The sequence below is a fragment of the Gossypium raimondii genome, chromosome 12, assembly GCF_025698545.1.
Source record: "Gossypium raimondii isolate GPD5lz chromosome 12, ASM2569854v1, whole genome shotgun sequence".
Lineage (NCBI taxonomy): Eukaryota > Viridiplantae > Streptophyta > Magnoliopsida > Malvales > Malvaceae > Gossypium > Gossypium raimondii.
Genome location: NC_068576.1, coordinates 53,820,824 through 53,837,924, shown reverse-complemented (window position 1 = coordinate 53,837,924; position 17,101 = coordinate 53,820,824). Strand labels below are relative to the sequence as shown.

Below are 17,101 nucleotides of genomic sequence, written 5' to 3'. Positions count from 1 at the left end.
CAAGGATGGACCGCGGCTGTCGCATTTATTTTTTTCTGATGATTTAGTGTTGCTTTGTGAAGCTGACGGATTACTAGCCCTTAACTTGAAAGGAATTCTCGATTAGTTCACCTAATTCTCAAGGACTAGCAGTGAAGTAAGACAGGAGATGAAATCGATATTGGGCTTTAAACAAGTGGAGGACTAGGGTAAATATCTTGGTATTCCTCTCTCCCACAAATCTGTTCTAGCACCTACGCCTTTTTGCTTGACGAAGTTAAGAGTCGCTTGAGTGGTTGGGATGTTAGGGCGCTCTCAATGGCCAATCGTGTTACTTTGGTGAAATCGTTACTACTTCCATTCCGAACTATTTTATGCAAATTTCTATGATTCCGTCTAGAGTGTGTACACATATTGAAAAAATGGCTAGATAGTTTATTTGGGGGACTATGAATAATGGTAGAAAGATGGCCCTTTGTTTGGAGGTCATTCACTTAAGTCTGGGAGAAGGTCAGGTGCAATGTCGTTTGGTTAATTGGTGATGGCAAATCTGTTAAGTTCTGGACTGACCGTTGGATTAATGATATAGGCCCACTATAGGAGCTCTTTACAAACTTAATTGGGGTCGACAAGCGCACTATGGCAAATGAGATGGTAGATTTGGATGGTAACTGGGCATGGCACAAACTTTCTTTATGGTTGGATCACTCTCTGCTGTCTCGGGTTGCTAGTATTCTGCCACCCAAAGTGACAGATGGGGATGATCGCATTAGCTGGAGGTGGAAGAAGGATGAGCGTTCTTCTGTTTCGGATGCTTACGACCGATTAAGTAATCTAAAGATATCTTTTGGTCAATCCTGCAGCAGTTAAATTGCCTCCGAAGAGTGAAAAATTTCCTCTGATTGGTTGCTAAGGAGAGGATACTCTGTAATGCTGAGAGATGCAAGAGAGGGATTGCTATGGATGTTTCCTGTTGTGTGGGTCGGTATCCGAAAGAGCTCTACATGTTATACGTGATTGTTCTTTTGCCAATCAGGTATGACAGCGAACTGTTTCTCATTCAAATCAGACGCAATTATTTTCCCTTGTTGTATTTGAATGGTTGGTTGTTAATCTGAAAAATTCAAATGAACTAGCATATATTGGTGCTCCTTGGATTACTCTTTTCGCTACAGCTTGCTGGAATATCTAGAAACAGAGGAACAGTTTGATTTTTCAGGATTCAAATTCTTCACTAGAGGAGGTCGCTAGTCGAAGCATTTGTTGGGCACAAAACTGTAAAGAGTAATATGGTTCTGAAGATTACAGTGGGTGCATTTCGGTTGGAAGCCTCCACCCCCAGGGTGGTTGAAGATTAATTCAGATGGGGCGAATCTTTCTAGTGGGCAACTGTCTTCTTCTGCAGGGTTGTTAAGGAACAACAATGGGGACTTGATAGCGGGCTATTGCAGGAAGTTTGGTGGATGCTCGGCCGTTCGGGCGGAGCTTTGGGAGATTCATGACGGGCTTCACATGGCATGGAAGAGAGGATACAAGCAAGTAATTCTCGAGAGGGAGAGCAAGATTGCAGTTGATGGAATTATCAAGGCTCCGGTTGGCACTACCAATGATCCGCTAACTCGGAGAATCAGGGAATTTTACTCCATATCTTCCGTGAAGCCAACTATGTGGCAGACCTGTTGGCTAAGGTGTTTGATGGGAGAGAACCAGTGTTACACGAGCTGCAGATGGTGTGCATATGACCTTACTTGCAGATAAGCTGGGGGTGACCAAGGAGAGGAGGCATAGAGTTTTCTTTATTTACTCTAAAAAAAAAAAATCAGATACTCAACATTTTTTACCTTGAAACACAAGACAAAAGGAATTCTATTTTTAATCAGTAGCCACCTAGCTCAGCCACATGCGATTTGCAAAATAAAGGAAAAATAAAACAAACAAATAAAAGTTTGTTATTTATAACATGAAAAAAAAATTTCAACGTATTTTCCTCTGGCCAATCCCAACTGTCATCACCAAACGCTCACCAACTCTGTTAAAACAAACATTATCCTTTTGCCGCCTTTTGTTGCTCATAAATACGGTGCGTGGAATAAACTGGACAGATTAGCGCGTGGAGATAAATAAATCCCGAAAATAAACATTTCTATAAAATTCTGCAGTAGTGGAATCTGTTTTTAAATGGAGGCTTGGGATTCGAAAAGTCCTCCTTTCCCACTGAAAAGCCTTTTCCTACACGAAACAAACTTAGACAAATTGCTCTTTCAAAATGAATGATTAAAATTTTATTTTTAATCATCGAATTTTCTGTTCACTTGGAATTCTTGGATTCGTTTCCAATCCAGCTTTCAATCTAAAGGTGAATTTCATATCCTATTCAACTTTTTCTTTTTTGGAATTTGGCTCGTTGTTTATTGATTAAATTATGGTTTTCTCTAGGGTTTTTACTCAGCATAAGTTGATTTTCCTTTTTCTTACTAGCTCTAGAATTGTTGAATTGATTATGAATTTACTTGGGTATTTTTCTCAACTTTATGATATTTAGTTGTTTTTATTGTTTATTTATTTAATTTCTTTTTCTAGTTTCTACTATTTAGCTATTTCCATGCTAGTTTGTTATTGAATAGAACCTTGTTTCAGGTGCTAGTTGATGAAGAGAACTGAAGGCAGCTGATTTTTAACTGATTTCTCATTGATTTTACATGTTTTATTTGTTGTTCTTGTTTCACCACATAGGTTAACTAGATTTTGTCTAAAAAATTGTGGTTGATCCGTGACTGTTGGAGGGTTTAGTCCTGCTCTTTTACTTTCTTCAGTTATCAGAATCTTGTTTGGGTTTTAATTGGCTCAATTGGTCTACTTTGATGAATTTATGTTGAAATTCTGGATATGGGACTATAACAGGACAATTGACCAGAGTAGGGGAGAAGTGTTTTTTTTTTTTTCCTGAGAACAGGAGATGGAGTAAGGGTTATCCAGGATGCAATCCTTGTACCTGATGCCAATCCAAGTTCTATTACCACATCAGTAGCTTAGTTGACTAGGGGGAAGGTTTTTAAACATTGTTTGTGTTTTACAATCAGCAACAGATTCACTTTTTGTTTTTACATCTATAATTCTGCTACTACTTGATATTTGTAGTGTGTGATCTACTAACAGGCTGCTTGGCTTTGGTTTAGGGTATTATTTGTGTTTTCCATTATCAATTTGCTTGTTAATGACAAGTGTGAGTGAGAAGCCAGAAATAGTTTTGTTACTTTCTTTTGGGTTTTACTGTTTCTCCAAGAACTTCATACTTCGATTATTTTTCAAAACTTTCTATTAGGAATTATGCTATTTGTATATCTAACTGCTTCTAGTTTTGCTTTTGTATTGATGATATCTTTCACATTTTCATCTGGCATTTGGCATGAATTTGGTTTATTGAAAGGAACGGTATGCTTTTTATATCTTCAAGAGTAATTTTAGTTTTTTTTTCTTATAACAGATTTTCTCATCCTGTGATGTTACAAAGTACCAGTAGTGTCATATGCGTAAGTAAAAGGAATGGGGGGTTGCTGCTGTTGTTCTTCTAGAGGAGTTGAAAATAGTGCACCAGCAGATTATTGTGTTAGTATAATTTCTCCCTCCCTGGAATTTTTTTCTTTTATTTTCCTTTTCATCCTCACTTTTCATGGTGTATTTGACCTCTTATGTTTTGAATTTGGCTTCAACCCACGTCAAGTTCAGTGTAGAGTACTGTGTTATTAAGTGCCACAGTGCAAAATTTAGGGTGAATGTGACTAAAGAATGAGTTAAACTGGACTCTCTTGTGCAGTTGACAGGATCATAATGTCTTAAATGTGCTGAAGTGCTGGGGCCTTTTCATTTTTATCTTTCCTTGTTTTACAAAATGGATGTCTGGATGCAACTAAATATAAATGTTTCCAATTGTTAATTCTCTATTACCCTTAAGTTGCTCATAAATCATGATTTGATCCCCATTACTAAGTTCATCATGAATAATGATCTGTATCTGCACATACTTATTATGCTAACTAAAATGAGCCATAGTTAAACCGTAGAACAACTTGAAACTAAAAATTAAATGCCAGAATTTCTTGTTGACCTGTCTGCTCTCATACTTATTAGATATTATAAAATGGCTTGCTTAAATACTTATACAAAGATAACCCTAAGAGGCAACTATATTGAACAATTGTTTATCGTATTGAAATCATTTTCATTATCTTTGTTGAGTTAATTTCTTTTTTTTTAACAGAACACAAGAGCCTCAGATAGGCATGTTCCTTTATCTTCTCGCAATGCTACCGCCTCTGCCCTCTCCACTGGGCTGCTGGTTGACACAAATCTTGAGGTATCAGTTCCTGATGCTTATCAACCTCCTCCTGCTCCAATTCCATTTGATGCAGCTTTAGGACATCCTCTAACTCCTTCAGCTGCTCAAGGAATTCATAGCAGTAAGAGCAATGAAGCAGTGCAAACAACAAATATTGGTTCTGGCCAAGAAACAATTGTTGTAAACACTCAAGAGACTTTTATAAAATCTGATGATGCAAAGGAATTGGACTGCAAAGCACAAAATACTACTGAAAACGAATCTTCAAAAGAGCTAGAAATAGAACTTCCAAAACCAGTTGAATCAATCGTGCCTACGAAGGAGGAGGAAGATTGTTGTCCAACCTGTTTGGAAGGTATGCCTTCCACTTTCAATCTATGAACTTTTCTGCCTCACTGCAAGAAAAGATGTTGTGTTTTTTACGCCAAGTCATATTTCCACTTCCAAGTAGAAAGGTTGTTGATAGGCCCCTTTTCTGTTCTTTCCTGCAGAATATGATGAAGAAAATCCAAAAATTATCACAAAATGTGAGCATCATTTTCACCTTGCATGTATCTTTGAATGGATGGAAAGAAGTGAGACATGTCCTGTGTGTGATAAGGTTTGTCTTGAAACTATTTTCATCTCTTATCAGTCTATAAGAATTATTGTATATAACCTAAGCAAATAACAAGAGGGTCCTAATTATCTTCTGATGCAGGAAATGATATTTGACTTGCCCACCAATTAGTTTCCTGGTTTTGGACTCAGCATCGGCTGCTAGAACTTAAGTTTTGTTGCAAAGGTTACAACTTACCAAATCCTTCAGAGTTTAAGTTTTACTCCCCCCCCCCCCCCTCATTCGTCATCATATATTTAGTGGCTCCTGCAGATTTGGCAAAGTTTGGTTTTGAATTTCTTTTCCTTCATCCCCCCCCCCCCCCTTCTTTCATTTTATAAAGGAGTCTTGGTCTCATTGTGCTTTCACCCCTTGGAAACTTTTGAAATTGAATAGAGAAAGAAGAAAGAAATACAGAAAAAGTAACACAGAAACAAGTTTGATACCATTTTAAAGTTCAATACTTGATGGTCTATGCCTGAGGGAATACAATGCTGTTATCCTGTTTTGTAGTGCCTTGTTTGTACAGACCTGCTCAGCAGCACATTAACTCTTTCTTCTCTCATTCAATCATACATACATACATACATACATACATACATACATGCATGCATGCATACATATACATACATATCTTTTTTATTAGTCTGGAAACTCAGATCTTCTGAACCAATGATTGTCTGCTTTTTTGGGGGTTACTTCTGTAAGTGTCGTGTTTACAATCATCTCCAGTTCATCTTTATGTGCAAAATTCGTTTGATGGTTGGGACTGGATGTGATAATGGGTTTGTGAACTCCTTAGAATGATGGGAATTTTTTTTCTTTTATTTTGTGTAAATAATTTTCCTTATTAAGAGACAGAAGGAGATAAACTGAGTAGCCATTTCATTTTGTATATAACATGATTCGTGCCCATATATATAAAAATTTGATTGAAGGTATGATTTTCATATCAAAGTTTTGATGAATTATGTATATTTGTCAATGTCACTGATTCCCTTTGGTGAGGTTGATCTACACTTGTCCCCCCCACGATTCTGAAATTTACATAGTAAAACTTATATAAATATAAATTATTTATGTATGATTATGGGATTATAAAATACGAAGTTAATATCGATGTTGTCTCAAACGTTTTGAGTTTATCGTTATTGTCATTTATATAGATATATACTTATTGTCTAATTTTAATTTTATTAAAATATGCATAATATACATGCAGATATATATTAGCTACATAATATAAATATGTATTTTCCGAATAGAAAATTTAAACAAACCAGAAATCTGATGCCAACTTTTTCCTGGAATAGAAGTGCTTATTTTTCTTATTGAACAAATAATGCACTTAAGTAGCAGTGTAGCACTCACTTTATCAACATGTTAAGCGAGTGTATCTTTCATATAATCTCGATTACGTTCATTATCTTTAAACCTTTCTTCACTGAATTATCGTTTTTCATTCTTACCTTACCATCAACAACCATGCTCTCATCAAAGCTAGTTTACTGTTTATTTAAATGGAACCTTAAGCGGTTTAATTTCTCTTTGCATTAAATTGATTACAATCACCCCAACTTTAATCATCACTAGCCACTTACCATTTTCATTACAATCATTCGCCATTTCTTTTTTAAGGGTGGTTTGGCTCAAGCCATCTCACATTTTCGGTTCCAAAAATTATCTTAAGTTGATAATCTTGTATTCTCAATGATGTCAAAATATGATAATATAGTAATAATCTTGGTATCACATATTCCTTAAATAATATCAAATTCACCTTATAAACAAAAAAAATTAAATGCTAAAACGAAATAAAAATTTGTTGATGGCATTTGGCTTCATAAAATTGTTTCTCTTTCCTATAGTCGTTATGCAGATTAATTGTAGCATTGAGTTATTGGTGTTTTATTCCTTTGAGTTTATGTAAAGCTAATGTGATTATTCAGATTTATAAGAATTTTTTTGTTTGTTAAATTAAATAATATTTTTCTAATTAAAATGGAAACTTTAATTTAATGTAGTGGTAATAAATATTCCTCTAGCATATATAATTTTAATTTACATGCAATTTTGTATCGAATATTATGTAAATATATAATACTAAAAATAAAATTATGATATGGAAAAATACAAATTATAAATTACAATGTCGGCTACGCTGAGCCAATCGCTTACTAATATTCAACAATGAAATATGATAAAATAGTGTAAAAAGTTTTAAGTACGAATATGGAATCTTGGTGCTCCAAAATGCTCTGTCTGTCATAATCTTATCTTTATAGTTAATAATTAAATGTTCCCCAAAGTCTATCCTTTTTATTCTTCTACCAAATAAACATAAACAAATATATATAAAAGCAAAATCTTCAATATATTTTAGATTATCCATGATGTGAGAAAAATATGTAGAAATATATTTCTTAAAACTTTAAAATTATTATTAAAAATGATAAACTTGAAGGTTTAATTTTTTATTTTAAATTAAAATCCTATTTTGTAAAAAAAGAGAGATTTACTGGAGTTGAAACTAGAATTACTGCCGTAAAGATACACACCTATATAAAGTATTTGGGTTCACTCATTGGCGTACGAACTACTTTTGTGCTCTGCCACTTTTGTTTGGGAAGAAAAATTTCCTATCTCTTCTTTCTTTCTCCTCTGAGAAATTCCGTAAGGAAAAAATAAATGTCTTCTCCAAGTAAACGCCGAGAGATGGACTTAATGAAACTGTAAATTATTTTCCTCTTTATTTTGAAAAAAATCTGTATCTTTATTTTAGTTTGATTCTTTTAACTTTTTGTTGGATTTTTTTTGTAGGATGATGAGTGACTACAAAGTGGAGATGATGAATGATGGCATGCAAGAATTTTATGTTGAATTCAACGGACCAAAAGACAGTAAGAATCGTTTTCTTTACTGTCTTCTTCTTCTTACGAATCTATAAGCTTTTTTAAATTTTGATTTGTAACTAATTAAGTATTTGTGTTGATTTTTTGTTAAGGGTTTATCTAGTAAAAAGGGGAAAAAAATGGAGGTTAAAGTATATTTTGGTTAAACTAGAAGTTAAGGGAATTATTTGGGCGCAATGGAAGTGTTGAAGTTCATATTTTATATTTTAATTATTTGTTCTTATTTGAGTTGCCACTGTTTATTTATGTCGTTCATTGAATTTTTCTGAATGAGGAGTGCTTGTTGATAGAATTTGATTTTGTTAGTTTTAGACCCAAATGGGGATAGTATTTGTAATCATAGATTATCTGATATGAAATTTGACAGGTCCTTACCATGGTGGTGTGTGGAGGATAAGGGTAGAGCTCCCAGATGCTTATCCTTATAAATCTCCATCAATTGGATTTGTGAACAAGATTTACCACCCAAATGTTGATGAAATGTAAGTTTGTGGATGTTAAGTTCTAAATTTGGCTGTTCTAGCTGTCTTAAGGCTGATATTAACTTGTATTTGGTAATTTAGAGTGAGTAACTGGTTTCGACTTTTAAATGCTTTATTATTGTTAACTAAAATATCTTTGAACTGTGAGTTTTAGGTCTGGCTCAGTTTGTTTGGATGTCATCAATCAAACTTGGAGCCCTATGTTCGGTAAACCTTGCGCATTGTTTCTTTGTTTCAAAGTTGCTGCTAGTACTATTGGAACTTGATAAATGACGATCTATTCTTCTCTTTTCTCTTTTTTTTTTTCTCATCCTTGTGTTCAATTTCAGATCTTGTTAATGTCTTTGAAGTGTTTCTTCCTCAACTCCTTTTGTATCCCAATCCATCAGACCCATTGAATGGAGAAGCTGCTGCTCTTATGATGCGTGATCGTACTGCTTATGAAGAAAAAGTGAAAGGTAGCATTTGTACATAAGTTTTTATATTTTAAATATGCATTTTTTTCTCTTAAGAATGCCTCCCTCAGCGAAGGTGTTTTGTTGGATTTCTTGTCGTGCTAAATCAACTAAGTGATATCTGCTGGCTATTTAGCTAAGTGATATCTGCTGGCTAATGGCCAATTAATCAAGTATTCAAGTTGTCGACAAGATTGAACTTTATCATTAGTCTAAAGTAGGTAACATCAGTCTTGAACTTCATAGTTTTAGTTATAGTTTCTATATGCCTTGGCATCAGAATTTTGTATTGTTACATGTTTCTTAATCAAAGAGGTAGTTTTAGTTTCTTGAAATTAATCCTTAATTCCTCTTGATGTAATCGAGGTACTACTTCTTAAGTGCTCGGAGAGTCCTATTTTCTCCAATTATAATCTTGCCAACTCTCTTGAAAAACATAAAAAAGGGCGTGAAGCTGAAGCTTGTTACCTATTGTCATTGGAAGTCCTTTCTTTGTAATCAGGCTACGTTTTTTATATGGGATTAGAAAATACGTATGAGCTGAGAAGTTTTTATGTTTGTATTTGGAAAGAGGAGGTTGCAACCTACTTTGTTGTGGCCGTAGCATTTCACCTACTTTCTCGGTTCTTATATTATATTCAAATGAAATCCATTCTTTTCAATAGTAATTCATTGTGGCAAACCGCATTTATCATCCTCGACAAGACCCCAAGGTGTTTACTGTTTACTATCGTTGCAAGTACCCTTTTTTTCAGAGTGTGATCTGGCAATTTGACTTATGTGGCAACATACATTTCACGTCTTCTTTTTGCAATGGCATTTTAAGGATGCCTTTTTTTTCTTATTCCTGGAATGCATATAAGTTATGACTCTTTTCGTGTACCAGAATACCGTGAGAAATATGCCAAACCTGAAGATGTTGCAGGAGCAGAAGAAGTGAAGTCAAGTGACGAAGAACTGAGTGAAGATGAATATGCTGCCTCGGATGATGAGGAAATCGCCGGAAAACCAGATCTTTAGGCACATATTATGCCCTGCATACTTGCTACGAAAATCTTGTGTTGTACATGATATTCAGCTCTAGGAAAATTCGAACACAACAAAACTAGGGAACATGTGGAAAAATTCCTACTTACCCCTTTTTGTCATTACTTTCCATGGATGTTAGTGTAAATTAATCCACTGTTCAATAATTCAAATATTTATCCACTGCTGAGACTTTGAAAAGTAGTTCTCCCATTCCCATATGCTCCTGCTCCTTGTGTGCCTGCTTCAATTATACTACTATTTATTACGCTTTGTTAGTGTCCATTTACACATTGGTTGATCTAACTTTGGTGATGCCTTGGTTGGCTGCCAATGAAATTTATATCTCCCACATCTCCAACACTTTGTGGCTTTTGACTTGGTCTACAAATTTCTGATATTTGGATGAATGATATTAATGCAGTTTATGGTTGGATTTGTAAGATATGATGTTTGTATGTTTTTTTTTTAAGCGAAGAAGCCCCTATAGCTCAGTGGTAGAGCGTCAGTCTTGTAAACTGAAGGTCCGTAGTTCGATCCTGCGTGGGGGCATGCTTAGTTTTCATATGTTTGCAATTTTTTAAGTAAATTAAGGAGATCTCTAAGTGACATTAAACTTGAGAATAATCTATGATAAATTAGGGTTCGTGTCTTATTTATTTATCTTTTTAGTTAATTTTTATTAAATATAAATGTTTTTGGTGAATTAACAATAATGCGATTAGCGCGACTCGAACCTAAGTTACATCTAGAATAATGATCACCTTAATTATGAGGTCAATATATAGGATTCTATTTAATATAACTTCAATTACTATTTAAAAAGTATGATTATGATAATTAAAGGATAGGTTTTACGAATTTAAATAGTGGTGATTAATGTATTAAAATTATGGATGAAAAATATTAAATAATCCCAACAAATATACTTTCTAAAATTTTAATGTATGCTTAGCATTGCAATTTTCACTATTATCATCTCTCTTCGTTTGAATGAAACTTCCAACTACATCACTCTTCTCGTTTCTCATACTTATCGATGAAATATAATTGTTTAAAATATTTTATTTTACATGCATTAATCCTTTTATTATATAAAATTTCAACATTTCTTTTATTATTATATGATGCTTTAGGGTAATTTTAGCTATGTTTGATAAAATGAAAATTTGTGTTGAATTTAAGTTGTAAATTATGTTTGGTGTATTATGTAAAATTAAATATTAAGTATAATTAAATTGTTTGATAAAAGATAATATAATCTTAAATGAAATAAAATTAAATTAAAAAGACAATTGGATTTATTCAATATTAAATGATAATCAGGTCCTATCTTTTGTGTTGCTTGCCCAAAGTATCATTTTACACACTTTTGTGAAAAAAATTTATCTAGTAGTATACATAGCAGATTATCAAAGTTATGAAATATTAATCTTCAGTTGATTGAATTTTTTAGCATTTTATCAAACAAGATCTTAGAAATCGTTGGTGTTGAACATAAAATTAAAATTTTGTGATAAAATAATCTTAAATTCAGTGAAAAAATGTAAACTTTTCTCCACCCTATAAAATTATTTAATCAAAGGTCTTTCATCTTTTGCAGTTTTATACTAAAATAAAGATATGGATAAGTTTTGAGTATTGTTAATTTAAAAAAAAGATTAATTAAATTATATTTGAAAGAAAGCTTCATTAATAACCAAAAATAAAAGAACACCAACAAAGATAAAACAGAGGTGGGGGAGAACTAATCCTTCCATGTTCCATCTCATTAAGCAATATTTGCATCCAAAATAACATTAAGCAAAGGGTAAAATTATTAACGATTTTTGAATAACTCTAATGTGCAATTACTTGACTTTTTTCACATTTATTAGGAGAAAGAAGGCGGCATGAGAAATCTAATTTTGGGGCCAAAGTCCAAAACTCGGTTATATCTTGTCGCAGGTAGCTGCCATTGTTGATTCCCTTTCTCGCTCAATCCAACCTAACATGATTGCCTTCACCTTCTCTAACTATCAATCAACTTATTTACTTTACACCATTAATCTTGAGAAAAGTCATTCAATTGTCACGTGCAAAGAGATGTTGACGAGTATTGCCGATGAGAAAGGAGGTCAGGTCAAAGGTCAAGACTAGAAATTTGGGATTTACAATTCCACCCCCGCTAATTGAATTGGCTGGCTCCCACTTCCCTTCACCTAAAACAAAAACGTTTTCTCTTTTATCGTCAACAGCCATCGCTCTGTTCCCGCACGTGTCGACCATCCATGACTATGGCAAGTTTCCTTTCTTATTCTTTCTCTTCGCTGTCTCTTTGCCTAACTTAGGTCGCAGGTCTTATCTTCTTCATCATCGTCGCTTCGCCTTTACTATTATATTACTACTCAAATTTTAGACTACAAAAATAGTATTATAAGAAATTTATAGGATAAAATGTTTTTAGAGATTGCTAACTTAAAAAGATTAAACTTTTCAAAACATCATATAAAAATTTAACTTTTATAAAAGTAATTCGATAAGGGTTTGAATAAAATTAGATGAATGTGAATGTCTTTATTTAAGCACTTAAAAAATTGACCATTATTTTACCATTTTGAAATTTTTGATTTCTATTTAGACTTTTAAAATTTTAAATTAATAAAATAAAATTACACTTTAATTATCTAAAAATAATAACGTAAAAATTATAATTTAATTTCATCCCGTGAAGATATATTTAAACAAGACCCATTCAACTCCATTAAAGGGTGGAAAAGAGAGGAACAGGAAGATTCCTTTTCAAGATTATTAAGAATATTAAAAGGGAAATAGAAGTTGTAAACTATGTTTTGTTAAAATAAAGTCTCAGACTTATCTACAGAATGTACTGGCCTTTTCTTCTTCTTCTTCTTCTTCTTCTTTGTTTTCCCTGTTTAAAAGGCCTCTTCAAAGAGATAATGATTGTGATTATACCTTTTTCATGACCTAAAAAAGTTTGACTTAAATGTTAATAATTGGGAAATAAATATGACAACTTAATAAGAGATCTCTTTTTCTTTGTTGCTTATTGCTTGGTCAAAAAGTAAGGCATTACTTTTCATCTCACTCTTTTTCTTTATTTTTTTATTCATAAATCATACATTATTTTATTTATTTTCAGCTTTTCTAAAGCCCCTCAATTTATGTGCATTTAAATTTTAAACAAATACAGATACAATTAATAAAGCAAAACCCTATAGCAAATAAAAAAGGTGAAGATCCCACGAGAGTAGGCTAGTGTGAAATCTAGTGCTAGTACATATTATTGTGAAAACCATACATTTAGAGTGTCAAAGCTAGGGCATAGTTTTACAACCAAAAGCCACTTTTCCCTACAGTCGACTTGGGTTAAAGGGGACTTTGGGCCATTGATTTCACAAATATTAAAGAAACTAGAAAAGGGCATCTAGATAGGTAGGCAGGCAGCATATACTTAAAACTTAATAATTCCTGTCCATTTCAGTCATTGATTTTATCATGTATATGAAAATGATGAGATGAGAGATTGAGGTATAAATTAGGGTTATTCGAATTAGATTAGTTGAATCAGAAATCGATTAGGGTATTAGTATGAAGAAATATATTATTAGTCCAACTGATTTAAGAATTGGTAAGAATAATTTAAACTAAGATTTTATTTTTATGAATTTTCAATAATGTATTTAATTGAATCGGATGGATCGTTTAAACCGATAAATCAATAATTAAATTTATTTGACCACCATTTTAATTCTAAAAATCGTGGCATAAACTTCGTAAATATTACAAAAAAGGAAAGGTAAGTTTATTAAACACCACCTATATGGTAAACCTTTTTGCCCTTAAAAGGGACAAGATCATTAGGTTGATAAAGAGATGGGAATAAAAACCATGTCTTTTAACTATCTTAAAAAGAAAGAAAAAAGGATAAACACTTTTTGAGAAAGTTACTTTGTTTGAAGAAAGGTTATAAAGGACTAATTTTTTTTTTTAGAGTCAGTTGATTATTTCAAATTTGAATGTTGGAAATAGGGTTACTTTAGTTTAGTTTGATGTAGAGGTGCTCATGGGCCGGGCGGCCCGGCCTAGCCCGACGGCCCGCCCGAAATATGGGAGGGTTTGAGTAAAAATATAGGCCCAAAATATGGGCTTGGGCAAAAAAACGAGGCCCGTTTAGAAATATTTTTTACATAATTTTTTTAATTTTTTTAAATTTTAAAATATTTTTAAAATACTTTTTTAATTTTTTTTAATTTTAAAATATTTTTAAATACTTTTTTTTAATTTTTTTTAATTTTAAAATATTTTAAAAATATTTTAAAAATACTTTTTTTTAATTTTTAAAAATTTTTAAAATAAAAATGGGCCGGGCCGGGTAGGGCTCGGGCTTATGATTTTTTCCCGGGCTGGGCCTGGGCAAAATCTTAGGCACATATTTCGGGCCGGGCCGGGCCCGGGCCTAGGACCCGGGCCAAAAAATTTATGGGCCCGGCCCGGCACGGCCCATGAGCACCTCTAGTTTGATATAAGTGTTTAATATTATTGTTGGAAATGTATTTTTTAAAATATAAAAGGTTTATTTTAGATAATGTATTGTAAAATAATAATTTAAGTTATTATAAAGAGTAAATATTTAATACATCATCTGTGGAGATTTTTAATTTCTTTAAGTATGTGATGTGAGAAGTGTTACATTTATTTATATATTTAAAGTTTTTATTTTTTATTTACTACACCCTATGAGAAACGCGTGCTAAGAATGTGAGAAGTATCATATTTATTTATATATTTGATTTTTTTTACCGCACCCCTATAAAACACTTGTCATATCCTCAGCCCACTCATCGAGTCTAAAAAATTTCACCGGCGATGTATGAAATATTTTTTCTATAATAAAAATATAAAAAAAAACAATTTATTTTAGCTCGATGTTAATAATTTGATATATGAGAAATATAAATTTAAATTCTTTGTTAAACAATTAATGTAAATTGTTTGTAAAATTTACTTTAAATATATAAATCATATTTTAGATATTAAAATATGACAATTAAAAATTCAAATTGCCGTTAGATTGGTATGTTCTTCTATTTGTCAATAAGTACTGATCTACATTACCGTTCGTTGAATCATTGCTTGGAGCTCGCTGGCGAAACTTCTTAAAAAATCTTTAGTACTCCTATGACTTAAATAAAAACTTTTAAATGATTTAATGACTTAAAAAAAAATTCGAATAATACAATAACCAAATTGTAACTTTTTTTTAATTAAGTAATCAAAATGAAAATTTATGTATAATTTATTGACTAATGATGAATTTACCCTAATTATAAATTTAGGAATTGAAAGATTAAATAGGAAACATGGGAAAAATGTTATAAACATATAAAATTTAGAGTAGCACTTATAATAATAATCACCATTAAATGAATAATATAGTAGCACTTGCGATAATAATCACAATTAAATAAATAATACAAACTAGTTAGTTAAAACTATTAAGAATACAATTTTATTTATTGATTGAGTCTTAACTCGATTGATATTAATATTGTTGCAGAAAGACTTGAGTTCAAGTGCGTTGAAACACCTTTTATCTTTCTAATTAAGGGTTGAGCATGAGCTATAAGTAGTTATACATATAAAGAGCACAATTTGATTTTAAGCTCTTATTAGTATTACTAATAATCATTATATGAGTCGACTAAGTTTTAGCTCATCAACATTTGTCAGTGCAGGAGGACGTGGTTTGAGTGCGTTGAAACATACTTATCTTCTTATTTAAGGGTTAAACAAGAATAATGGAAAATTTTAGGCAATTGTGTAAAAAAATAAATATATGTTTATATAAAAAAGAACTATTAATGTTACATCAATAAAGTGTTTAGATAAATTTATAGAAAAATAAACGTGTTCAAATTCATGTCTTTTTTTACTAATAACGAATATCAATATTAATTGAGTTAAGACTCAATCAACTTTATTATATTGTATTATTAAAGTTGAGATGTTTTATATTTATATGAATTTTGAGATATTAGTGTTGTGCTTAGCTTATTTTATTGAACCGAATGGTACCGATTGTACTTTTCATCGTATTTTAAAAATTACATTGTTCTCGTGTGATATTAGAAAATTAGGGAAGAAAATGTTGTGTGCAGCTCACGTTTCATTATTTAAAATAATATTAAAAATATAATTATTGTAATATATTTATAATTGAAATTTTAATAAAATAAATTTATTATTGAACTAAAATTTTGTGTGAAAAATTCTAAATCGTTTTATGTTTTTCTAGATTAATTAATATTAATTTTGAGGTGAAATAAGATGAAATTAATAAATATTTTGTGATAAATTCTTTTTAAATATATATTTTAATAATTTTATTATAAATCATTATTATATCTGTTCTTTTAAGATAATATTTAAAATTATTCATATTTTATCCTCAATCTATAAATAGAAGAGATAATGTACTTTAATATACTCAAATTTATATATTTTTTATTAACAATAATATCCATACTAATTGAGTTAATACTAAATCGATTTTTTTTTTAAATACTTATATGAAAAACGATTTATTTGAGAATAAAGGAAGCCTGAGCTAAATGCAGTGAACATAGCTTAAGTAAATCTATCGATAATATATTGATAACTAAATACCCTTAAAATAAAAAACAATGGGCAATAAAAGAAGGGACCAACGGTGGGAGGTTGGTCGAAGCGGCAGGTAAAGGAGGAGAATTTTCGAGGAAGTCGATGGGACCCCTTTTTATCTTTTTCATTATTATATTATTATGCGGTTGGGTAGGGGCGCGCACGAAACCCATCAAGACGTGGATGAGCACACGTGCACACCTTGGACAACCACTTTATTTATTATCCCCTAACAAAATTTACATTTTTTATTAAAAATTATCTTTAGTTGGATAATTGTATTTTCTTATTTATTTATATATTATACTAGACAACTTTAAATAAAATTTAATTATTATTTATTATTTAAAATCAAATTTATCATTGTTAATATTATTACTAATTAGATTTTATCATATTTTGTTTGTTGAAATATTAAAATTAATATTTATCTTTTTACATAATATGGTAAAATCTCTATATACTATAATCATATTAGTAAATAACTGTGAACAGGAAGGGCATATTAGTAAAATGGAGCTACTAATTTAAGGAATTTATAAACTTTAACCTAAACTCGGGTCTTTTCGTTAATCACATCGAATTTATAGAAAATCAAGTGACTGCCGTGTTTGACCTTAGTAGCTTTTGCTTATACATATATTTCACAC

General features: G+C 31.5%; 2 protein-coding genes and 1 non-coding gene across 3 annotated transcripts; all 3 read left to right on the top strand.

Moving 5' to 3' along the window:
* The first annotated feature begins 2,137 nt into the window (after positions 1–2,137).
* On the top strand, positions 2,138–5,870 carry LOC105765239 (probable E3 ubiquitin-protein ligase RHB1A). Its single transcript, XM_012584237.2, has 5 exons — positions 2,138–2,335; positions 3,464–3,585; positions 4,238–4,670; positions 4,807–4,916; positions 5,016–5,870. The coding sequence occupies exons 2-5, from the start codon at positions 3,523–3,525 to the stop codon at positions 5,043–5,045; spliced, it is 636 nt and encodes a 211-aa protein (XP_012439691.1). The 5' UTR covers positions 2,138–2,335; positions 3,464–3,522; the 3' UTR covers positions 5,046–5,870.
* Positions 5,871–7,476: 1,606 nt separating this feature from the next.
* LOC105765238 (ubiquitin-conjugating enzyme E2 4) lies at positions 7,477–9,989 on the top strand. The gene is made up of 6 exons (XM_012584236.2): positions 7,477–7,645; positions 7,734–7,813; positions 8,193–8,307; positions 8,462–8,514; positions 8,637–8,765; positions 9,649–9,989. Exons 1-6 carry the CDS (start codon positions 7,602–7,604, stop codon positions 9,780–9,782), a joined length of 555 nt encoding a protein of 184 aa, XP_012439690.1. The 5' UTR covers positions 7,477–7,601; the 3' UTR covers positions 9,783–9,989.
* Positions 9,990–10,268: 279 nt separating this feature from the next.
* On the top strand, positions 10,269–10,340 carry TRNAT-UGU (transfer RNA threonine (anticodon UGU)). Its single transcript has one exon. It is a non-coding gene; the product is annotated as a tRNA-Thr (tRNA).
* Positions 10,341–17,101: the final 6,761 nt, after the last annotated feature.